The sequence below is a fragment of the Lycorma delicatula genome, chromosome 2 (assembly GCF_047948215.1).
Source record: "Lycorma delicatula isolate Av1 chromosome 2, ASM4794821v1, whole genome shotgun sequence".
NCBI lineage: Eukaryota > Metazoa > Arthropoda > Insecta > Hemiptera > Fulgoridae > Lycorma > Lycorma delicatula.
Window position 1 is genome coordinate 25,361,240 of NC_134456.1, and position 27,443 is coordinate 25,388,682.

Genomic DNA, 27,443 nt, shown 5'->3' on the forward strand with positions numbered 1-27,443 from the left:
AACTCGTCCGTTCACCTGTGACGTCACAATATAACAGTATTTTAGTGAATTTTTGGAACGGGGATTCGATTTTGCAAAAAATTTGTTGTTTATGGTTAAAAATTGTTTTTTTTTTTGCAATTATTGTTATATTTTAATTGTTAACAAATATACCTAAGAAAAATATGACCTTAATTAGGCAAAATCTCGTAATACTGAGGGTGACCTTGATCTACAGTCTCACCCCTTGATATTTTAAATTACAAATTTAATGGCATCATTACCCATATATTAACGTAATTTCACTAAGATTGGTAAAAATCGGTCCAGCAGTTCTGGAGATATAAGGTGATTTAGAGACCAACACCAAACACACATATGAACATTAATAACCGGAAAATTATCATCCGTTTTTTGGGGTTTCTATAATATTTTATATAATTTACACGGCTTTATAAATATTTTACATTTTGAAGAAAAATATAAAAATTAAGAAATTATTATATACTAGGGAGCTTTGCTCCCTGGCCAGTAGATAAAGTAGATCTTTCCAATAGATCAATTAGGTCTCGAGTTATTGTAATTTTCTTGTTTTCTGTATTTTTCTTACCATGTTATAATACAAGGGGAACCAATGTTCGCTCATATCTTGAGTCGGAATTGAGAAAATATGTTGGGTGAGGCCTCGTTAGGTGTAAGTTGATTCTCCGAGTATTTTAAGCAATTACCCGTCCCAGAATCCCAAACTCTGAAAACTCTATAGCCGTCCCCGGTAACGAGTTTTTTTGCAATTTTCGTGTTTTCAGCATTTTTCTTACCATTTTATAAAATAGAAAGTACTATTAATTAATGTTTAGATTATTTTTAATCAAATTTTATTAATTTTACTTTAAAAATAATTTCCAATTATTTTCCTTTTTTTTTAATTATTCCAACTTTTTCCAATGTTTCCAATTATTTTTAGAGGATTACTGTTGTTATTAATAATGATAATAATTGTTTAAGAGATAAGTTTTTAGAAGTTTTATTTAGTTAACAATTATAATACGAAATATAATGGAACACCAAAAAAAAAATGACCATTAAAATTAACTCGAAAAATGGTTCTAATTACTTTGAAAAAGTAAATTTTCATTATATACAATAAAAAGATAAATAAACTTATTTCTACTATTTTTTTCTTGTCTACTTATTTTTTTAAGAGAAATTAAAAAAAAAATGATAGAAAACAATTTAGACATAAAAACAAAAACAGTTCTGGTTAATACAATGAAAAGTTACATCATCAAAGGATAAATTCATTTATTTAAATAAAAAAATAAAAAGAATCATTAAAATTAATGACGTATTAAAAAGTATATTTAAATTATCTGTTTTATTGCCCCTCATTACCGTATTATAAAATTGTAACAACGCCATAAAAATGGGAATATACGTATTTATGGAATGATCTATGAGAATTATATTTCACAATATTACTCGAAAATCATAAATAAAATTTCTAAATTAAATAAAATATTTTTAATAAAAATAAATAATTATATTCATTAAAATTAATTACGATTTTACTTTTCGTTGTATAAAATGTATTTATGTTAAATATTCAATGATATGTGGACAAGCTATCAGTTCATTCTCAACACATCTACGTACATTGTCTACAAATAAAACCGATTTTTTTTTTAATCTGGCCGTTTTGAAAGAACACTTAACTGACTTATCTGAATACGTTTCTGTTTGATACATTATTTAAAATTTCAGACTTATAAGTGTAATCCATATATTTATTATTAATTACTTTTTTTTTGGTTGATGAAATTACACATAAGCTTTAAAACTTGTACGTCCAATTTTGTAGTGTATGAAAAATGCCATGTATTACCGGTTTTCGAACCCGGAACCTCCGGATGAAAGGCCGAGACGCTACCATTCCGCCGTGGAGATTGGCAGTAATTATTAGGGTTTTATTTTTGGTAAAATAATTTTATTATAATTACATTAAATTGAAAAATTAATAATATTTACTTGACTAAAAGAAATCATGTGATACGTTTACAGTTAAATTACTTCCAAAAAGTAATTTTACAAATATTAGTATAATTTATTAAATATGTTTATTTTTTAAATTAATTCATTTTTCAAGTTGAGAGATGTCCAACAACCTGTTAGATTTTATCGTTATAAGAAATATTATTGTGAGGCGTGTTATTACGACAGTATGGAAGATAATAGAATGACTCAATGTATTTACAATATTTATGGATTTTATGCTATTTACTATAATAATCCACATAATTGTATAATATGTTCCAAAATATCCTTTTATTTATATTATTATTATTCAAGAAATAATAACTCATAACTTTCGAGACATATTCATTGCACCAAAATTACATAAATGTAACTTTTATTTACAAGATAACATTAAACGCATAATGAAACGCTTCTTTCTACACTTGTATCAATATTATTCCTCTCTATATCTTCTTATCGCCGTAAGATGTAAAATATATCTTACGGCGATAAGTATATATATATATATATATATATATATATATACTTACTTATATATATACTTACTTACTTATATATATATATATATATATACTACTGATTTTTTTTGTACAACTTGTTTCGGGCTCAGCCCATCGTCAGGTACATTATATTAATCCATAATGATATATGGAATTTACGGATTAATATACCTAACCATAGGGTGAGCCGAAAATCGATTGTACAAAAACTCATACCTGCTATATATAAGAAAAGATTTAATAACATATGCATCTATATCCTGTATTTACACTGTTATGTAAAGAGGGTTTTTGTTTGTTGGAGATAAACAAAAAAAAACCTACTCGCCAGTCGCAACCAAATTTTTACCCATGTCGCTTGGCATAAGTGGGGAGGTTTTCAGATATATTTCATCTCGAAAATATATATATATATATAGTAGTGGAGATTACCGGTTGAAGCATAAACTTTAATGAATTGAATTAATGAAATATGAACTGTGAGTCTCTATCACTGTGTGACCTGGGTTTGAACCGAATGATTCGAATCAATCGAACGAATAATATTACAAAAATAATAGAATTAAATTTACGTTAAATAAAATATATTAAATAAATGTAAAAATCTCTGTTTAACAATAATGGAAACTGCGTGTGAGGCTAAAGTGGTGAGGTATGCGAGCAGGTGGGAGGCTAGATCATTCATCGCCATCAACTGATAACAAACGGGTTGCCTCTGGGAGGATGTTTTGGGAGGTGTAATGGGGTGCTCTTATAATATCTATGCAAACAATCGTCCGATTTTTAAAATTCAAACGTAGTATTTCTTAGTAGGTTGAAAGATAAGTTTTGCACGCATCAGGTTCACTCTCGATATAACAGATCACGGTTATTCGGAAATGTTATCTAAAAATGAAAAAATTACTTATTAAAACGTGTAGATAATAAATAATCCGTTTCGGTGCTGCACTTCTCATTTTGGACCGCTAGATGGCGAGCTGCTAAATTCTCATGTTACTTTCTTACAGCGAGCCGCTCCCAAGATATTTTATGGGAATTGAAGATAATATATCGTGAGTGACTCATAATCAACTCCAAGCAAAAGTTACTGAAGAAAAATTGATGAAACGAATGAGATAAGTGCAACATGTTATAAACATATTGAAAATGTTTCCTTTCAGTAATTTAGTTGAAAATAAACGTAATAAAAATAATAGTTTAAGATAAACAAATTTGAGATCACGCGACTAACTTCACAGGTTATTTAATGTTTAATGAAACGGTGGGTATTATTGATAAATTGATACTAAGGAAGGATTTTTTTTAAATTCCGAGTTTAAATGGAGTAACAATGAAATTTACTATTTTTTTAATTTCTCTGTAACAAATGTATAAATCAACCTGATTTTTGGTGAGTGTAATCTTCATGTCAATAAACCAATTTCTAGATTTTTCTAATTCGATCTTGAAAGAAGATGAAGAAAGGTAAAATAATTTTGAAAAAAATTGTAAATTTTCCCAATCCCGACTATATTAAGCAAGATATTCACTAAATTTGGGCTTGCAAATATTCTACCGATAAATATTTAAAAACAATTTTGTGGTTTTTTTTAAATTGCGATTTTTTAAGAGGTGCGAAAGTATACGGCGCTGTGGCTTAACCGACACAGCCACTGCCACCGTTACTGTATGTGTGACTGGCTGCACCTGCCTCCGGTTACTTGACTAAAAAACATAAAATAAAAAGATTGACCGCTACGGGAAACGCAAGTAACCATATAGTGCGGGCGAAGCTGCGATGGGATGCTTGTATTATATATACACATAATACTTTAAAGGTGATCTAAACTTGTATAGTATACTCTTTGTATTACAAATGACGATAAGGGTTAATGATACGCCCCATATTGTTACGTCAAATGACTAACAATGAAACATTGGGTATTATTAAGGAGATACAAATGCAGTCACGTTTAGCGGTTTTGCGTAAATGTTAATAATCTCAAAAAATGCGCATTAAATAGTTTTCAGTTCACCGATTTATTTGATGTATCTTACGTGGTATTACGTAGTTAAATAGCCTACGTAACAATATGTATGATATGTTGCGTTCGTTTACTATTCTCATATTTAAACGTAATATTTGTCTGAATTAATAATAATTTTAATTATATTGTAAAAATGTTACATTTAAGATTCAATGAAACATAACAATATTGTTATTTGGTGTTTTTATTTTTTCAGGTGTGATTTTTAGAGATAACCCCCGGAAATGGTAAGACCTTATTTGTAATTTTTGTTACTGCTAATTATTTAACTTATATGCAATCAATGGAATATTCATTTTTTTTTTTTGTCTTCAGTCATTTGACTGGTTTGATGCAGCTCTCCAAGATTCCCTATCTAGTGCTAGTCGTTTCATTTCAGTATACCCTCTACATCCTACATCCCCAACAATTTGTTTTACATACTCCAAACGTGGCCTGCCTACACAATTTTTCCCTTCTACCTGTCCTTCCAATATTAAAGCGAATATTCCAGGATGCCTTAGTATGTGGCCTATAAGTCTGTTTCTTCTTTTAACTGTATTTTTCCAAATGCTACTTTCTTCATCTATTTGCCGCAATACCTCTTCATTTGTCACTTTATCCACCCATCTGATTTTTAACATTCTCTTATAGCACCACGTTTCAAAAGCTTCTAATCTTTTCTTCTCAGATACTCCGATTGTCCAAGTTTCACTTCCATATAAAGCGACACTCCAAACATACACTTTCAAAAATCTTTTCCTAACATTTAAATTCATTTTTGATGTAAACAAATTATATTTCTTGCTGAAGGCTCGTTTAGCTTGTGCTATTCGGCATTTTATATCGCTCCTGCTTCGTCCATCTTTAGTAATTTTACTTCCCAAATAACAAAATTCTTCTACCTCCATAATCTTTTCTCCTCCTATTTTCACATTCAGCGGTCCATCTTTGTTATTTCTACTACATTTCATTACTTTTGTTTTGTTCTTGTTTATTTTCATGCGATAGTTTTTGCGTAGGACTTCATCTATGCCGTTCATTGTTTCTTCTAAATCCTTTTTACTCTCGGCTAGAATTACTATATCATCAGCAAATCGTAGCATCTTTATCTTTTCACCTTGTACTGTTACTCCGAAATTCATTTTTATATTTGTTATATTTTATAAAAGTCGAATATATAATTTATTACTTTTAACATTGAAATCAATGTTAAAAGTAATAAAATATATCTAAATAGATATATTTTTAGCTGAAATTTCTTGCTGAACCTTTGAAAAACGATCAGTTATTGGAAATTCTTTTTATTAACCGAGGTATATTTTGGATAATAAAAAAAATTATAAAACTTGTTTGATATTTGGCCAATTATACAACATTATTGTTTTTACCGACTGATGTTGCCCGAGTGATAAACAAATCTAATACAAGACAGTGGAGATTTGACATGATATTAATACATGAAATATTGAAAATGAAAGAGTAGCGGTCAGTTAATTACTAGTCTTTACTTGAATTCGATCGATAATCTCCTCTACCTCTCCGGATATTATACCATGTGGTTGTGTGATTTGAATATTTTATTAGTCCTATCATAACACTCTAATATAACCACCCATTAATATCATTGTTTGCTTTTTTTTATTCAGTACGTAACAATAAAGCATTTAAAACATCCTTCATTTTAGCTTTTAAATATTTACAGTATATCTACAAGCTTTCATGTTCATATTTCACCGTATTTCTTCGTTAACAGTAGATGATAGCGAGCTGTTTATATATTCTGTACGTAGACTGTGTATTTAATGAATTTAAAATACATTAAATTATAGAATCGTTCCAATTATTAAGAAAATGTACGGTTTACGACCTACAAATATAATGAACAGTTACACAAATAACTAATAATCTAAGTAATAAAGAGAATAACATTACCCTTACTTAGTTAATTAATAATCTATTATACCCGTTGTTGTACAAGTAATATTGTTAGATCTGCATTTAATTTTCAGTAAAATATTCCCTAATAAGTTAACCATTTTCGGACAGACAGTAGGTGCGGTATTTCAGGTTAATACTTTTTATTTCCTGGCATCATACCTCTAGATTTATGTTGCAAGAAGAAAAGCGTGGTAATCAGTCTAAAACCGTGGTATGGTTTTCTTCATTTCTCGACGTTTCATGACCCTGGTACTCCAAAAAAACAAAAAAAAGTGAGGTGTAATAATAGTACGTACATATATTTGAGTGTTTGAAGCTTAATAACTTTTAACTGGATAAACCAATTTTCATGAATTTGGCGTTGATAATCGTGTATATAGGGCAATTTATTGGTAAAAAGTTGGGTTGAATATCTCCAAGGGTAGGGTAGGTAGTTTTTTGTGTCAATTTTCTTAAAATTTTGCAAACATAATCCCGCTTTATATTATGATCAGTACATTGGTAGTTTTTATTTAAATTTTTCCCCAAAATTTCTCCTTTCCCGAAAATCAAAAAATCTTTTTATTTATACCATATTTATTTACCGAATTGTTTTAATGTCTTCCTAGGGATAGTAATAATGGCCCAAAAAAAAAATACTTTAGGAAAAATATGGAAATGAAGGAGCCGATCAAAGTTTCAAAATATCGATTTTTGAACTTTTTTAAACTTTTAATAATAATAATATTACAACTAAGAAGAATTACAATAAAAGAAATCTTAGGTAATTTTTTATTGGTTGTAAATTTTTCTGTGGATTTTTTCTAGTTTCTTCTATTTAACATAGTAAATGTAGAATTTTGGGTGTGGAGAAGCAAATAAAGGTAAAAAAAATATAGATTTCTTTTTTTTTTTAATTTTTCAAACTTTTTCATGTATGATTATTTTTCCACTATAAAAGAATAAATTAAATAACCAATTCCAGGAAAGTATAACAACTTAGTCATCAGCTTTCTGTTTTGTAAAATTAAATATTTTTAATTTCTTTTACTATAAAAATGTAATAAAAATAAATATAAAAATATTAAATCTGGTAACCAGAAAGTATTTTTTGATTTATTTTCAGATAATTAAACACAGGATTTCCTATTTTAATTATAGATAGATGTAAAATTATTACTCTAAGTACAAATAGACAATTGTAGGATTTTCCATTGAAGATAAGTAATCTGAACCATTTAATTAATGTTTAAGTTAAAAATCATATCTTAAAGAATATAAACTTGAAGAGAAAAGAGAAATTAACAGATGAAATTCAAACGTGGAAAAAACAAGTGGTTGGTTTATTTGTTAAAAAAATAGATAATAATATAATAAATATATAGATAATAAATTAAACGAAAACTATAAATAAAAGTCAAACCACACAAAAAAAATTAATTATATAAAAATAATTCTAATCGTTTTCGACAAAAACATCCCAAACCAGGTTTCTAAAAGATTTGAGAAGTGAAGAGGTTTTTACCATCGATATTTTCTCTTGAATTTTCCTGTTGCTGAAAATTAAGCATACTCTGCCCAACGAAAGAGAAACTATATTGATATTATTTATTCGAAAAATGATACTTTTATTCTTTTCACTACTTTATTTAGTATTGTTACTCTCAGATGAAATAGCTGATTTGGAAATCGAGAGTTCCATCGTTCAATTCCTGGTAAAGGCAGTTCTTTTATACGGATTTGAATATTAGATCTTGGATTACCGGTATTCTTTGGTGGTTAGTTTTCAATTAACCACACATATCAGGAATGGTCGAACAGAGACTGTACAAGACTACACTTCATTTATACTCATACATATCATCCTCTGAAGTAATGCCTGAACCGTAATTCCCGGAGGCTAAACATGAAAAATAAAAAAATAAAAGATTATTATCCTCCTTCCAGTTAATCTATTTGATTCATTCTTTTTGGGTTCTTTTTTTACAGAAAACTTTAACCGTAGCCTTGAAAAGACCCAGAAAAAACTTTCTGGAGCAGTACCCTACTAATTTTAGCTACGAGCCGCCACTGGCGTGCAGTAACGCCGATCCACTTATAAATATTATCAAAATGCGAAACATAAAATAAGGATGCATCTATTATTATACGATAGGAGATGTGATACACTGATTACCCGATGGATGGAAAATTGGGATGATTTATATATTATTGTTTGTTATTAATAAATCTATCGAAAACCGATTCAAATCTGAATTAAATGAAGACGTACAGTTGAGTAAAAATTTAATATTATATTAAATTTTGGCAAATTTAAATTCCCAGAGGCTAAAGAAAAATGAAATAGCTCTAACCCACTATCTTCCGAAGTAGGTTTCTTAGCTTCGTCATAACTAAATCACCTGTTATACCCGAGTAAAGCGAATTTTGAAAGTAGAATATATCCGAAACGCGTCAAGTGGTTCAGTTATGACGAACCTATGAAAGGTAGATAAATGTACCCGATGCAAAAAAAAAAATAGGAAAAAAATTATGTTTGTAGTTTAATTACCGGACAAAAATTGACCAGTATGCGATCTTTAAATTTATGAAAGGTGGGATAAGGAAGGAGAATAGTGTTCTACAAATATCATACCATTTTCACTGAATTTACAACGTTTAAAATTTCATTAAATTAGTTTATATAGGTTTACAGTATGTTATGATGAAATACAGTTGATTGCAATAATATAAATTCTTACATTATAAATATCCCATGATCAAATTCCATTCAAACCACTTAAAATATTTTTTTAAGTTAATCCACATCACTTGAATTAATGTAGATCTCAATTCTGTTATCTTCATTGTAAATTTTACACACTAATTATCTGAATTAATGACATAAGGGAAGTTATATAATGTACTCGCATCTCATCCTTACCTATAACAGAAATTAAAATTAAAAATTCCTTCTTTAAGATATATGTCCTTTGAGTTGTTCTTTCAATGGATTAAGTTTATTATAAATATCATCACATTTAAAAAGAACAAAATTATAACTATATTTTAGACATATGGGAATTTTTTAGATTAAAAGTGAAAATATAACATTAAAGATTTCTTCTCATCGTTGAACAGATACAATAAAACGTACATATTAAAAGTATTTTCCACATTAGTGGGATTTTATTAAGTTGATTTAATTTTTTCATGCAGCTGATTAAATAAGGTTAGCGTTAAATCTAAAGCAAACCTTTTAATAGGCTACACTTGCGTTTATTGACTATTACTAGTAATTATAATGTAAATGAGATTTTTTCTAGGCTGAATGTATAATGTTAAGTGGAACGGCAGTATTAAGTATTCAAATTAACTTCGCAGTCAATACCAAACTGCGTAGAAACTGAATTCTCCTATTTGTTTATTATTTATATTACAAACTAAAGCTACAAATTAAAGCTATACATTTTTTTTTCAAATACATACTAAAATACATGTGAGTTTTAGTTAGATTTCATAAGAAAACTCCTATTGTAATGGGTACAATGATTCGAGTTTCGGAAAATTTCGACATATCTTCACGTTTCACATTCTCCAGACCCCAAAACCACATCAGTTCAAAATTATATATATATACATTTCTCTTTCTTGTAGACACGATAACTGCCGTAATTTTACGCCAATCACTTTCAAATTGTTCCTTAAAAATAACTCGACGCGAAATCTCGGTCGAGTTAGTTAATGGGCCAAATCGGACCACGGGAGTGTAAATGGGAAGGCTTTTTCCAAAAAATAAAATATGGCTATAGCTTTCATATTAAGTAAAATATAGAATTCGTTTAAGTTTCTTACTATTCTTTGATATATGGTTTTTTGATATCACCAACCATTGACCCAGGGGATGGAAAAATAGGGTTTCGAAGATAAAAAAATCATACCTCCCAAAATAGGCACAGTATCAAATCGGTTTATAGTGGTTAGTCTTCTAAACATTACCTAAAACCTTTGATATGACCAACCCTTACGGCAATGGATGAACAAAATGTTGCTGGAATTGTAAGAAGATGAGTTAGTCGTATGCTAAACATTTGTATTAAGTAAATCTGAAGTTTTTCTTAACTTTAAGATGGAAATCATTTTTATCCCCTACTTAGCACCGGGGAAATCTAACTCCGCTTTCCGGTGTGCCGAAAAGGATTTTTATATCTATTTGTTTTATGATTATATTTAAATTAGATTTTAATTATAACAGTAACACTGTTATGGGACTATACATACCAGTATAATAAAATGAATAAACCCTTCACCTTCAGGTGAATTTTTTTAAATCGTACCAGAAGTACCAAAAAAAAAAAATAAATAAATAACGATTGAAATAACATTATTATGAAAAAGTAGAAGAAGATTACAAAAATGGAGAATTAAAATTACAAAATATAGTTTAGAAACCATATTTATATAACGTAATTCTCTAGACGGGAAATAATATTAGGCATTTACAATTAATAAAAAAACTTGTTACAAGCGAAATTTAACTACACTATTACACTCTTCCTTTTAAGTGTTCCAAAGATTATATTAATTTTTATACGGTTGAACTTCTTAATGGAGCTTCAAATCTACAGGTAAATTGGTCAGCTTAAGATTTATCCAACAAATATGATATAGTAAAAAATATTGGAGAATGTATCTTGATGTACTTTCATGTTTCAAAATTCAGCATGACTCAAATGTCTCTTATATTGTATCCAAGCATTTTTTCAAGCGGTTCATTTATTTATATTTCATTTAGTGATCCAATAATAGTAGTAATAATAAAATAGATAATCCAATAAAACAGATGATAATAAAAATGTAATAATCTGTTTTATTTGTGCTTTTAAAATACGTTTCTATCTTAAAACAAGTTCTGATTACTTCAATCCGAAGGCGGCCGCCAATTCGATTCATACTTTTTAAAGGATTTATATTTTGAATCGCATGACGTAACATCACTATTAAATCATTGTGACGTAAATACAATCGTTGCAACTTTGTGATGAATTTTTTCTTTGAGGTTTTCTTCCGAGTTCCATGAGGATGCATCACTGAATACATCACTCTTCATAATCCCACAAGAAAAATTACACGATGAAAGATACAGTGATCTGGTGGGCTAAATAATATTTATGTGTCTCGAGAAAACAATTTAGAAATATTAGATAATAATCTGTTATCTGAAATAATTTTTTTAACTGCAGTCATCAATGTCCTAAACGTAATTGGTCGCCCCCTACCTACTGAAACCACTTATCTGAATTGGTTTCAGGTTTACTATCGCCTTAATCATTATCAATCAGTGTATTCGATAATAAGGTTATTGATAGTATTCGGAATTCCAACTCACCGGATTGGTCTAGTGGTGAACTCGTCATCGCAAATCAGTTAATTTCGAAGTCGAGAGTTCTAAGGTTCAAATCCTAGTAAAGGCAGTTAGTTACTTTTATACGGATTTGAATACTAGATCATGGATACTGGTGTTCTTTGCTGGTCGGGTTTCAATTACCTGAGACTGCACAAGACTACACTTCATTTACATTCATGTACTCATCCTCTAAGTAATACGTTACGCTGGTTCCGGAGGCTAAAAAGAACGTATTCGGAATTCCAGGAAAAGTGATAGGATATTGTTAATACAGTAAGAATATTACAGGCGCTAACCAAATCTGCAAGTTTAAATAAATACAAGTAACATAGTTGTCCTGTAATGCAGAATTTAAAATTAATGTTGTAGCTTGCTAAATTTTTAAATGTGTTTATTTGTAAATTAATTATTCTTTTTTTTTTTTTAAATCAGTTTAGGGCTGTATTTGCACATTTTTAATTACATTTAATTTGAAAATGATAACAGTAATTACGATTGATATATTATCTAAATATTATTACATTACGTTGTTAAATAAATAATATTGACGGGGATAAACTGTTTTACGCTTCTACGTTTACGTTGAAGCGTAAAACAGGGAAGTAACAAAGCACTTGTGCACACACCGTTAAGTAACCTAATTATAATTAGGTAATAGAATTAACTAAACTATTTTATAAGTGGAAACGCAGACTAGTAAACGCAGAAGTGCACTGTTCCGTAAAAATTACTCGTACGTGATAAACTGTTGGTCTTGTGTCGGAAGTATTAAATGCAAAAAGACAAGCTATTTTGTTTCTCGTGTCTGCCACACGCTTACTATTTACATTACTAAAGCTTTTTTACGGCCTAAAATGTAATTAATTTACATATCAATTATTTCATAATTAGAATAAATTATGAGATCAAATTATTTATCTGTTACTATAATCAAATCTAATACTATATAAAAAATGTACTGAAAAAAAAATTTAATTCATAATTTTTAAAAAATTAGTTGAAAAAAGAATAATTATATAAAATCAAATTTGTTAATTATTTGATTTCATATTTTAAATTGCTTATATAACTCCCCTCTACGAATTTTATATAAGTATATTTCTTGAATTTATTAAAAACATTTTTATTCGTATTTTAGCGTTTTTGTTACAATTTTATAAATTAATTTAATTTATATAGTATCATTCTGTGATTATTAGTTCTCTTTTCGCGTTAAAAAATTATTTCTTTTAGATTTCCTTTCCGGAAACTCATTCAAATAAATTTATTATGATATTTTATTAAAAATATGATTAAGTAAATTAATTTAGGCCTAACTTTAACAACCTAATCCAGCAAATAAAGAAATAATTTTTTTTTTTTATTTATTTTTTTTTAATCTTTTATAGTGAATAAGAGATGGAGAATGATTAACAACTTTAATTTTACGATAACAACATTTATAATTATTCTATTATGTAGTTTTATATTTACATTAAATTTTTTGTGTTATATATTACTTTAAAATTAAGAGTATATACACATATTAACATGTACAGAGTGCCCTGAGAGGTGTTGACCAAATTTACGACAGTGATTCAGTATACAAAGATAAACAAATAAAAAAGATCTTGCTCAGTTCTGCACAAGAAGATTGAATTTTCATTAATTTAATTTGGTTTTAACGTTTTAATTTGGTTTTAATGTTTTAATATTTTTTTAATTTGGTATGGTATTACTAACAATAGATACCAATGATAAAGAAACTTCAACGTTTCAACTTGCAGCATCATAACGAACCGTGCTTCTTAACTTAGGCCGCTTAAATATTTTCTACTTTAAATTGAGTGTAACACAAGAACTTTTCAACAAATTTTCGTAGTTACACCTTAAAATAAAGTACTAGAGCATAAACTGAATTTCAATTAAACTGATATAGTAGTTTTTGGAGATTTTCTAACCAAAAAATTCTATATTTATATATAAGGAAACCCCAATTTAAGTGAATGGTATTTTCGTAGTCCTGATGCCTCAAAATGTAAAGAAAATTCGTTTTCATCCATCCATTCCCACCATATCACCGAAAGTAATACCGTATTTTTCTTCGAAAAGTCGCTAAAAATCCATGTTGACAATTGTCTTATCTCGCTTCATTTTTTCTTTGTACTTCATTTTGTGCCTGTTTTCACTTCCTTCACCAATTAAATTGTATATAATTAATAATAATTTCTATTATTAGTAAACGAAAAGAGTAAACAAAAATTAGTTAACATAATTTTGAGATCCACTTTAACAATTTCAGTTGTTTATAAACGAATTTAAGGAAATACGGTATCATTCTATTCAAAATAAAAGGCTTAACAGTTTACTTAATAAAAAAAATTCAATAAAACTAATATTTTTGGAAATATTAATGATTAAAAAATTGTAATTTTCGTTACTTTGGTATTTCTTAAGTTAACATGTTCATATTTATTTATTTTGTAGATGTTATTGGGAAATTGTACATTAATTTTTTTTTTTTAATATTTTAATCCGTTCTTTAAAGCAAATTTAAAAAATATAAGTTTTGATTAAAAACAAATTGGCGGTCAGAGGAAAAATAAAGCGGGATAGAGCATTCGATCACATGAATTTTTTATTTATATGACATCCTGAACCAGTCTCTTAAGTGTGGCCAATACCTCCCGAAATATTTATCATAATAACAGAACGTTAAGTAAATCGTATAACAGCTCTGCAGTGAAAAAATAATTGCAGAATTTGAATGAAAAAAAAAAATATATATATATATATATATATATATATATATATATTAACAGAAATTTGTAAGAATATTCAGAGATTTTTGAGCTTTTTAAAAAGATTTTATTAAGTTTTGATAAACTAATTAACTGGGAGAAAAACTGGTGAGGATTATGCTCAGTTTTAGAAACCAAAAAGATAATGATTTTTATATTAAGCATTGGTCATTTTATTTCTGAGCTTTACATTCTACTTCTGAGCTTTCTGTCTGATGACAGTGAATAAAGGTGGTGAGTCCCCCACAATAAAATGAGGTCATTGCATTATGTTTACAGGCGACATAATTCTTTTGTTTTCACAACAATTTATTCTGAAAATTTCTATCACAAAGTAAATTTCTAAAAAGAAAAGTAGATTTTTAATTTGTTAAAAGTAAACAATTTATAAATACGTTAATGTAAACGTAAGCTAGTCATGAATTTAAAAGCAAACTAATAATTATTATTCTCTTGTTAATTTTTTACGATTAGGTAAGATTATTAGCGGTAATGATTTAATAATTTAATAAAACACTAATTAACCTGCTACATATATTTTAAGCAACTACATATAAATAAAATTGTGCTATTATTCCGATGTGTGAAATAAAGGCTAGAGAAATAACTCATATATTTTGCTGACATTTATTTCTCCTTACCGTATAATGAGCTCGTAAATTTATATAATTTAATTTTTATCGAACAGTAAGTTGGCCCTGAATTTCTGTTGCCTTTTTTTTAATTAAAGGAATTCATTTTCGTCTAAAAAGTCCTAATTAGTAATTTTTTCATAAAGAACATTCAAATATATTACTCTAAATGATTATGGAATACAATACTTAAATGTAAATTAGGCTAAAATTTTGTTTCATATTCTAATGAATTGATAATTATCATTGAACAAGTGTAGTACATTATAAAAAAAAAAAATTATTTCCTTAACAACAGGTAACCTTTGATATTTTTTCAACGCTTTTCCTTCTACGTTTATAATATTTTACTACCTAAAAATATTTTGTTATATTATAATGAAAAGACAGTTAACACTAACATATTTTTTTTAGATAAATTATTATATTTTAACAACTTTTACTAGTTGTTTAGTAATTTGTTTTTAATTGTATATTTATTCTTTTCTAAATATTAGTCAATTTTACCCTAAAAATTAGATTTAATATATATTATATTACTAATATACAAACTGTTTGCTTGTTATACATAACAAAAAATGAAGTTTCTTTTTACGTATTGAGATTTTTTATTTTACAGTATTTTCGCATAGAGATAATTCTATAATTTCTGATGTTTGTTTATTTATTTCTGTTTATAACGTATAACTTAAGAACCACAGATCCGATTTAAAATAAATCTTAATCATTAAAAACCTTCTTCACACAAAGAATAATAGGTGGTCATATCAAAAATATGTTCAAGAGCAGCGGACCATTTAATCCCATATGGTTTTCTCCCATTTTCAAAAGAGAAACAGGTTTCTCTTTCGTAAAATAGTTTTTTATGGTGTACTTACTACTTTAACTTCGAAGTTGTACGTGGATTCCAGAACAAAATATTTAGAAATATAATCGAAACATCGCGGTTTGCGAAAAATACTGAAATACACGATTATTTGGGATTGTCAACCCTTCGAGCGGAGATTCGGTACAAAGTATAAAATTAAACTGAACAAATATGTAAACTGGCGGTTAACCTCCTGGATAACAGCGAGAATGTTAGGCGTCTAAAGTGACTGGATTTTTTCTCCGAGATTTGAGGTGGATCAATTATACCTAGAGTCTTGTGTATCTTCACAATTTTTCATGCTATTTCGCCACTTAATTGGTTCTTTCATTGTTTCTTTGTTTGATTAGTTATTGTGATTTATAAGATTATTTTTTTTGTTATTTTCTTTGCTTTGTTCTGAAATTTAACAGTGTTCTTTGGACTTATCTTTGCATGAACTTGTTTACATGTTCATTATATATTTATGTACACTGTATAAGATATGTATACTTATGCATTAATATGTATGCATATTCAGTTGTTTGAGGAATTTTAATGGAACTCTCTGCACGTAAATCTTTTTTGTATTCAAATTTACTTATGATTTCGGTACTGGAACCGATTGTAAATTAAATACTGCTGCAAAAATAAAATACAATTATTATAAAATAATAAAAAAGTAATTGCGTAGAATGCCAATTAAACCATATGCGTGGGACTCACCATATTACATATTTTCTATTAAAAATACGTAATATATGTTATGTAAAGTAATGTTAACCTTTAATTTTACTTAACTCATCTATTAAAAGAGGAAGTCCAGTTTTATCATGAACAACTCAGAAATAAACTTTGATTAGCGTACAGTCACCGGATCGGAAATAAATGTCCTGGGAAAATTCTGGATTTTAAATCCAGTTTCTTTTATTAATATATTTATTCTTTATATCCTGAAACGTTTCTCTTATTTCGCTAAACTGTATTTTATTATCTTCAATAATTAATTTTCTTTTATTATGATGAATATTATTAAAATTTATTCATTATTTTTTTATTTTTGTTATTAAAAATCATTATTAAACTATAATAAGCAGGAGAATTAAATGTCTTCTAGACAATTCGTAATTATCAATTATAAAATTAAAAAACAAACGCAATAGAATACAGTGCTTACAAGTGTTTTATGAATATTTACATATCTTAATTTATTCAGATTAACAAATAAAATTCATCGCTGTTATAAAGTAATTATAATACCAATCATTAATAAAACAATATATTAACTCAACGTTACATTATTGAATACCGACCAGCCACTTCCGATCAAGTGTTGATTCTACTTCTTCAAGGACTAAATATTACGTAAAAGATTATTATTTAAGGATATCCGTCATAAAAAATAAATTTTGTATTTCTTATTTCCGTTATGAAAGGTAATATTAGGTTTTTTTTTTACTTATAATATATTATGGAGAATACCAAAACTGCTTAAATGCACACAGGTGACATTTAACAGTAATTTTAAAAAAAATCCAATATTACATTAGATTGAAAGGTAGATTAAAACCATAATTTAACCCCCGGAAATTTATGTAGTCTACATGACCGGAAATCACAAATCTATTTTTTTTATAATCAAACACATTGCTATTCAATATAAATATATACTAGAATTAATAATGAAAAAAAAATAATAATAATTCATAAAAATATTCATGAATAATATAATAGGCTATATATACAATCCAGGGTGTATTTTTCAAAGGATCGATTTCAATCAAATTCAAGTATAAAATTAAGTGAGTGGTATTGCAAAAAAAATAAATAATATAAAATTTAACAAATTAAATTTTCATCAATTCGATCAGTAATATATTTTTAAATTCTTGGTAAGAAAAGTCGATTACGTTCACGAGGTGTGTACATTTCAGTATTTCATCATTTACATCTACAGTATACAATATTCGGATGATAGTTTAATTATTCCCAGCAATTTGATAGCAAACTTATTTTTTTTAATTTTATTATTTATAAATTTTCAATTATTATTCATTTATTTATTTATTTATTTATTATTTGAAAGAAAATGAATCTATTTGCAAATAAGTAGTGTTTTCCATTTCTTAATGAGAAGTTCTTAAGTTTTATTTAGAAATGCGATTGAATTCCTTGTAAAAAAAAAAAATAGCTGTAATGTATGCTACATAAATTATCTAAAAGCTTTAATAATTATTTAATACTTCAATAAATGTTTTAAGTAAGGAGAATAACACAAAAATAGACTTATTCAGTATTCCACGAACGATTTCATTTATTTTATATTTTTAAGATACCAAATATTGTTCATGCTTAATATCTTTTATACGCTTTTACTACATATTCCCGATCAAAATCTTCTACTTTATGTGATATATATTTCTTATAAATATTCTACAGGTATCCCACGCAGTTTTCTGAATTTAACCCGCCGGGTTGGTCTAGTGGTAAACTCATCAAAGCAAATCAGGTGATTTTGAAGTCGAGTGTTCTAAGATTCAAATCCTAATATACGGATTTGAATATAAGTGGATGCCGGTGTTCTTTGGTGATTGAATTTCAATTATCCACGTATCACAGGAATGGTCGACCTGAGACTGTACAAGACTACACTTCATTCAGATTCACACATATCATTTTAATTCATCTTCTGAAGTAATATCTTACGGTAGTGCCGGAGGCTGAACAGAAAAGAAAGTTTTCTGGATTTGCCTCCTGTAGGCAACCGCGTCCCTTGTTCGTGATGTGTGAGTGAGGTGTAATCTTATATAGACTCAGGCCGACCGTACGTGAGATGTGTGGTTAATTGAATTTATATCCCCGATCTAGTATTCATATCCGAATAACAGCAACTACCTTTATTAAAATTCGAACCTGAGGACTCTCAACTTCGAAATCAGCTGATTTATGATGATGAGTTTTTCCACTGGACATACTCGGCGTGTTAATTTATATGATCAATTATTATTTTTAAAAAAAGAAAAGAAATTGATTAAAATAATTAAATCTTTCAATAAAATGATCACCTTATGTTTATAAAACAATTTCCTATACGGTAATCGTTGTAATTTCTATTCTCTTCAAACATTATTTAATAGTTAAAAAATAATTTTAATTATTATTAAATTAAAAACTATAAAAATTATCAATTATACAAAAAAAAAAAAAACAAGATAAACTTTGGTAAATCTATTCATGTAAATTAATTATTTGCTTGAACGTAAGAAATAATGCTAATATTGTTGTACAGTGTCTATTTTTATTTGCAAATCTTTGTTATAATTGCAGGGTTAAAATAAAAGTAGAGTAATAATTATTTACGTGGTTAGAGATGTGAAAATATTTAAAGTACTTCTTTCTTATTACGCTTTTAAGTAGAAAAAAAGTTCAAATTAAACTTAGTTTTATTTAATGGTGTTTAAACTGCACGTGAACCATATACTGATTCCTAATTACTGTGTTTTTGTAACATTGTACCAAGGACTTAATCGTTATTAAGTAAGATAAATTTATAAGTATACCTTAATAAATAAGTTATTTTAACAAATACGTTTAGAATAAATGTAAGTTTCTTGAACTATATATCTATTTGTCTAAAGTGACTAAAGTTTAAGTTAATTTAATGTTAATTATATTTTTTGTAAATATTTTAATTAACTGAAAAAGATTCAATTTTTTAAAGCACACCTATATTACTTGATTACAGAATATCCACACAAAAATAATTGGATTACTAAATCTGATTCAGTGAAAACCTAAGCTTATCATTTTCATTATTAATTTGTATATTCTCCTCTAAAATACAATATTTCATTTTAAAGCTTCTTCAGAGAATAACTATTCAGATTTAATAATGAGCTATCAGATAACTTTTGAATTAAAAATCATAAGTACCAACATTTAGTAAAGATGTGGATGTTAAAAATTAATTTAAAACATTTCAATTAAAAAACCCCTTCATTTTAGTTAATTTTGATTAATCTTTGTCAAAATATATTTTTAAAGTATAAATAATTTTTTATTTTTAATTCTAAAGCAAAAATAAGAGTAAAATAATATGGTTTCCTTCGGCAGGATTACTTAATTTAGAAAAAACGGATATAACCAACACTCAAATATTTTATCTTTTAAGCCATGCGTTTAGTCTCACCTGATATTTTGTTTATGAACATTTTTAAATATTGCGAAATCAATGTTTAAGTGATAATTTCAATTTTTAATTTTATTCTTAAACTCCTCTCTTTCTCTCTTTTAATGATTACTAATTTAAAAATTATCCTATAATTAATTTCCAGTGATTCAATTAAAATCTTTCCTCCAATTCATCGACCCCTACCTGCGGAGTGGTAATAACTTTTTCTTTCATCTATTATATTTTGGAAATAAATAATTATAATCAAAAAAAAATTATATTTGTAAGTCATTTTCTAGAATGTTCATTATTTAATAACTTTTAAAAAAATAAATAAATATTATTATCGAAAACTTTTCTCAGATGCAGGAGGAGTTACATGCCTGCATATAATGAATACATGTTCTCAGTTAATGCATACGCGAGAACTAAAAGTAATAAATACCTAAATACATTAAATATGAAGTAATAATAAAAATTGACTAATAAAATATTCCAGGTATGTTTCGTGAAACGCGAACGCATTTCGTAGTAATTATCAAAAATAATTTTATTATTTATTTGAGGATTTTACTGTTTATTTTATTATTTAAAATTTACAATATGCAATGTTTCCAAACGTACTCTCTTGTTTTAATTGTATTATGTAAACGCATTTTACACCACGACATCATCAAAAATAAATATTTTTCTTAAAATTACAAAATGATTTTGACCTGGTGAAAAGATGTCTTGGATGTGTGGACCCATTACATTCCGGTATTTCACAATTACAAAATTAATTTCTTTATTATTAAAATAAATTAGGTTACTGTTAATTGAGCATCAGCCTGTAATTACTTTATTGAATACATACATTAATATTACTGAGAACCCTTTAATTATAGGAATGTTCAGAAATATTTATTTATGTACCAATTGATAAGTTAAAAAAATTATTTTAGTTTTTAGGATTACAGAAGATTATACTACCATTCGCCATTTTTTTTTTCTATTAAAGTTATAATTAATTTAATCCTCATCTGATTTGACTGAGATAAATCGTTTGACATTAATCGATTTAGACATTTCTCATGAAAAGAAAATATCCTTAAAAATAACCTCATCCATCTCTATTAATTTAAAATAAAGAATTATTTCTTTTTTACACAACATTCAGTTTTTAATGAATAAACTTATTCAAATTAAGCTTTCTTTACTAATTTTAATACACTACCTAAAAATTTTGAATAATAGACTTATTTTAAATTAAATATAGATGTTCAGTATATAATATTCCTTGTTTAAATAATTTCTTTATTAGTCATTAAATACATCTTATTTAAAATGCAAAATTCTTGTTAACCACACTTTACTAAAACTTTAAAAAAATTATTTTCATTTTAAGACTTTAAAGTTATTATTTTCGTCATACATTTACCCAATTTTTTTTACATATTAATTATTTTTATGTATTATTATGAACTTTTTTATTACCTTTTTTTTTAATTTATTCATTTTTACTTCCTTGTATGAAGTAAAGGAAGTAGTGTGATCGCGAAAAATTTCAGGTTTCATCGCAAATATCCATTTTGACCATCCCTGAATCCATTTTGACTAGTTTCGGCGTGACGTCTGTACTTACGTACGTATGTAACTCGCATAACACATAAACGATTAGTCGTAGAATGTTGAAATCTTGGATTTAGGATTGTTGTAACATTTAGTTCTGCACCTCCCCTTTTAATTGCAATCGACTGGACAAAAGGTATCCAAAAAAACCCAAAATTCAAAAGATTTGTATTTTGGGCTTTTTCTTAACTACAGTAATAAGCCCTCATTGAGAGCTTTTCAATGATATATAATGAGTGGTACTTATTTTCCTGGTTTCAGAGTTATAGCCAAATAAGATTTTAATTAATGAAATATTTGGATCTTACAAGAGGAAGGTACATCGGTTCGAATCCGCTTCGTCTCCATTTTTTAATTTTTTTTAATTTAAATATATTGATTAATTGATAATTATTAACCTCTGATTGTAAAAAGGTTTTACAATAAATAATAATTCAATAACTACTGTAAAAATTGAGAAAATATCAGAAATTAATGAAATAAAATTTTATGTCCTTTTAAAAATGTTAGTTTATAGACGTACAAGGAAGTCATATGGTGTTCACATCAGATATTTTATTTTGTGATTCTATCAGATCAAAACTTTATCCACAGTTCTTCTTGATCATACAACGCAAATTCTGAAATAGTTTATGACCCTCAAGGTACTACCCCGTTCATAATGTAGTAAATAATACTAGTAATACGATACGCCACTTGAAATGATATTATAATAGAAACCTATTTAAAAATATCTAATATACGAAGAAACAAAGCCAACTTATAACTATTTGGTAACATATTAGGGTGTCTCCAATGATATTATCTCTGTTAAGATAAATTTAATTTCAAACAGATCTTCTATTGTTCCAAAGTGAATAGATCACATTTCTTAATTATTTAGGTGTTAATGTGTATGTCACACAGTAACAACTATTTTTATGTTAAAGTTATTTGGTTTAAGTGGTTAATTATAGGCAAATATTTGATTAAATGGTTCAATATTTGCTGCAAATATGTATTTGTTGCTTACGCAGCAAACGTGAGATTTTATTTGGGTTAGGTATTGTAGTCCATAAACGTTCAATCATATTGAAAAACATTCCTGGTCTATCAGCTCACTCCAAACCAAATCTAGTAAATGAAGTTTGTTTTTAAAATTTCATTCTACTCTTGGACAGGATCATATATCCTCGATGTACGAGTAGTAGCCAAAAATTTAACCGATATACCAGTAGAAATTTTTTTTTAAAAAGATCGCACTAGTAATTTTTAAAAAAATATATTATTTTGAATATTTTCTTATATTTATTATATTTGAGGTGATTAAACAATTGTTACAATATTGTGTAAATTGTTATTTCTCAATTATCCTGATAAGTCTAACGTGAATTGCTAATTATTTTTGGGAATAGCTGTGCCATTTTCGTGAATGACGTATTTTCTGTAAGGTCACATATAACTGTTAGGTTATGGAACCAAAAAAACGCCATTCAACTATTTCATCCAAAACTAAGAGCATCTGCACATTTAAGAAGAAAAAACTATACAAAATACTGATCGAAAATGGAGTAATATTTATATGTAAGTATGCTAACAAACATACAAAGTGACAATTTCACAGTGTCATGCTTCAGAGGTTTATCCTAGGGTTCCGTAGTAGTCTAACAAAAAATTCATGGGATTTTCCTTTTAGTTTATATTTTTTGGAATTTATTTATTATGCTATTCTATATTTTTTTACATAATTTTTCAGTTTCATAACAAAATTACCCAACTAAACGAGAATTTAAGTATTTAATATTAGAGAGATTTCAAAATTTTCTTATATGTTTACGCTCTCAACAGATTGTGTGAAATTTTTGTTGTGCGCAGTTTCAAAATATTGTTTAACATAGCCAAGGAAAAGAGGTTTCAAAATGAAAGAATGAAAGAAGAATACCGTTGTCGCCAAATGAACTTCCTCTAATAATAGTGATTTGTCGTACAGTATGAACTCTTCTTAATGGCAAATATCTCGCTCTGAGTTATACGATTAGATAGATAGATATATCCAAAAAAACAAGAGCGTATATGCATGATTTTACAAAATTATATATTAAATTACCGGAAAATAGAAATAAATAAATGAAAATAGAATTATAAAAAATATATATTTGTGCAAAAATCTACTAATACTTCAAAGTTAAACGTATTATTAGGAAATTATGCCAGAGTTGTTAGTACAAAAAAAAATAGTTACCTACTGTACTGATTACCGCAATACTACAGTATTTCAGTTGTAAAATTTATCGTTGATTTAAAAAAAAAACAACATATTACCGTTAAAAAGAAAAAAAATCTTCCCTTTATCATAGTTGTCATTTTTTAACACGAGTCACAAAACAGTGAAGTTGACAGTTATTTCGACATTGATTGAAAGACAACCCTGATTTTTTTTTTGTTTCTTATCAACAAACTTCGTATTTACCAAGGTTTTATCATTTTTTAAATATTTTACCACGCAGTATCTCACCCGTTACGTTATCATAATTTAAACCATCAATTCCAAAAAACGTAAAAAAACCATAAATAAATGAAATATTTTGGTGACCTATTTTAATATACTTAAAAAATATTTTTGTTTTAAAAAAATGGAGTATTTTAAAAGAGCTAGTTTAAGATTTTAAATAGTTTAAAACAAAAAAAAATATTTTTAAATTTCTTTATTTGCTTGTAATTTTACTTCTATATTCTGAAACACTAATTTTATAAAACTCTAAAGATGTTTTTTATTGTGTACGCGTGTGCACATATCCCCATAATAAAGCGTTAATTTATAAACACTCCTTTTCACAAAAGTTATACAGTAAACTAGTGCATATACAAGGGAGACAAAAAAAGTTTGCAAAACTTTATTTTTTATAATTTTCCAAAATAATGTACACCACACATTATACAATTCTCCGTCCTTCGAAATCCCTCTTCAAAGAAATTCTCCACATTTCATCGAAGACCTGGGTATACACATCGACTCAAGCCCTTAGGAGGAGATCATCATCGCTTGTAAATTGCCTACCTTCAGTCTGTTCTTCACCTGATAGAACAGCGCGAAGTCACTTGGAACGTCTCAGGACTATAGTAAGGGTGCTCTCACAGCTTTATTTCAGTGCTGGCCAAATGCTTGCAGTAAACTTTGGTGTGATGCGCTCGAGTGGTATCGTGGTAAAGAAACCATCCGCTTCCTTAACTTTCAGCTCAGCTTCTTGAGAGCTTCAGTAACTTTAGGCAGGCATTTCTCGTATACCACTTCCGAGTAACTGTCTTCTGTTACTCTAAGATTCCTTTCACACTAAAAAATACGGCCACCATTCTCTTCTTCACTGATCAGGATTTTCGAGCAGCCATAGCGGTCTGTTCTTGCTCGTAGCGGTCTGAGCCTTGATCAGGACGTCATAATAGTTGAGCCAATAATAGTTGTCACCTGTTACAATAATCGTCTCATAGGAAGATGTCTAATTTTCAACATTCCAAAGCACCAAGAAACACCAGTGCAATCTGATCATCGGTTAATTTATGCGGCACCTAAAAGGTACACACGGCTTTCTAACTTGAAGGTGATCTCGCAGCGTAGCACAAACTTCTTGTGCATTAATGCTCAAGGACACCTCTAGTTGGTTGTGGTAGGTCACACGCCAGTTTGTCTCAGCATTTTTCGTACTGTACCTTTTGTACAATGTTTCCCTCAGTCAAAGACAAAGACGATCGACCCGACTTTAGAGCGTCCTAAAGGTCAAAATGTCCTCTTTCAAACTCTCTCGGTATCACCGAGATCGTATTGTTGTACAATGATGATAATCCTGTCCAAGCAAAGGAGTCATTTTCTCTAAACATTGATCAAAAGTTAAACTACGTGCATAATTGCCGAATATTCAATTTTCGACCAAAACGGGAAGACATCATTACCTCTTTTCACAGCTAAAACGCAATTTACACTGAGATAGTGACTGAAAAACATTTTTAGTGCCTTTACCAATATTTGTCAGATGTCTATATTCTCCGGTGAATGTCGACACTTACCAAAATTCGTCAGTGAAATACCGAAATATTTACTTATATTATTATACATTCGGACCTTCGCCGGTTTATGTTGACTAGAATAGATAAGCTCTGTCTGGTAGGAGTCGAAACGATAACTAGAAATTAAAAATAATCAACACCAATCTCTAAGGTAAGGTAAGGTATCTCTAAGGGTTAAGATATTTCAAAAAAAAATTCTTACAAAAAATTGATCCGCTAGGTGGCGCGGGGTCGAGATATTTCGAAAAAATTATATTTATGGTCCGATTTATCTCATATTCAGAATATGTATTAGTTACGTGAAAATAAATATCTTTGTGAAGAATGGAAAAAGGGAAAGAGGGGAAGGTGTGAAGATTGGAAGAGGGAAAGAGGGAAAAATAAAGATTATATTTTGTGATGTTCCGTAATGTTCAGTTGTGTAATGTTTTATCAAAATTTAATTTGTGTTCATTTAATATAAATATATACTCAAATCTAACAATAGCGAAGCATTACCGGGTCAGCTAGTATATATATTTATTTATATCTCTTATTATCTAAAATTATAAACTTAATTCTGCCTTAAAAAATAATTTGTAAAGAGAATTTCAAAACAATCCCCAATGCTATTTGCACCTAATGTTTTTATATTTTAAATTAAGCTAGCCTGCTTTCGTTTGACACATTGTTCGGTAATTGAGAAAAACTTTATTATTCTCGGTGTTTATTTTCAAACGATTTGTAGAAGCGTATGATGTTTCAGTGACTGCTAAATAATACGTTAATGAAACGCAAAGTGCAATTATCTTTTATTGTACTAACAACTTAACACATGCTTATAATTTTTAAGTCTTTTATCTATAAATGATTTAAAATTTTGCGTAGCTTTTTCTCAACCAATAGTTAAAAAAATGTCTCACCTGGTATCCTGTTCAAAAGTATAAAGATTCAAACATACCTAGAAATCTGTCTATTATCAGATAAAGATGTACCCTCCGTCAAATTGATGAGCGATACAGGATTCTTTAGCTTTAAGTAGCGGTGTGAGAGATGAACAATACAAAAAAAAATGTTATTATAATTAATTTATAAATCAAATTATTGGTACTTTAAGTTAAGGTTTTTTTCGCTTTCCATTAAATCACCGCTTTAATTTTTTTAATTCAAATATTAGAATGAATAACGGTTGGAGGAAGTTCTTAATAGTATTACAAAAAAAAATAAATGTAATATTGTAATACAACTGAGGGACAGCTATTTCATGGAGTTCATGAGGTGTTTGTACAAAAAAGATATGAACCCATTTGAATTCATTTTAAAAGAAATAGTTAAATTCTACCTTCCTATTACTTAAATGTGGTTTGGCATATAAAATGTGAATACATATTTTTATTCAATTAAGGTTATAAAAAAAATACTAGTAGATTTCATAAACACGTCGCTTTAAATACGTTTAATTTTTTTTTACGAAATTATTTATGTTTTACAAGTTTTAGATGTAAAAAAAAGGTGATTATTTTATGAAATCAATTGAAGCTGGAAATACAATAATAATTT

General features: G+C 27.7%; 1 protein-coding gene across 1 annotated transcript in view; it reads left to right on the forward strand.

Moving 5' to 3' along the window:
• The first annotated feature begins 4,738 nt into the window (after window positions 1–4,738).
• The window catches only part of LOC142320143 (uncharacterized), a 62,943-nt gene continuing 40,238 nt past the window's right edge, over window positions 4,739–27,443 (forward strand). The window contains exon 1 of the mRNA XM_075357824.1: window positions 4,739–4,767. Within this exon, the coding sequence (XP_075213939.1) occupies window positions 4,765–4,767 (3 nt within the window). The 5' untranslated portion in view covers window positions 4,739–4,764. The remainder of the gene's footprint in view (window positions 4,768–27,443) is intronic.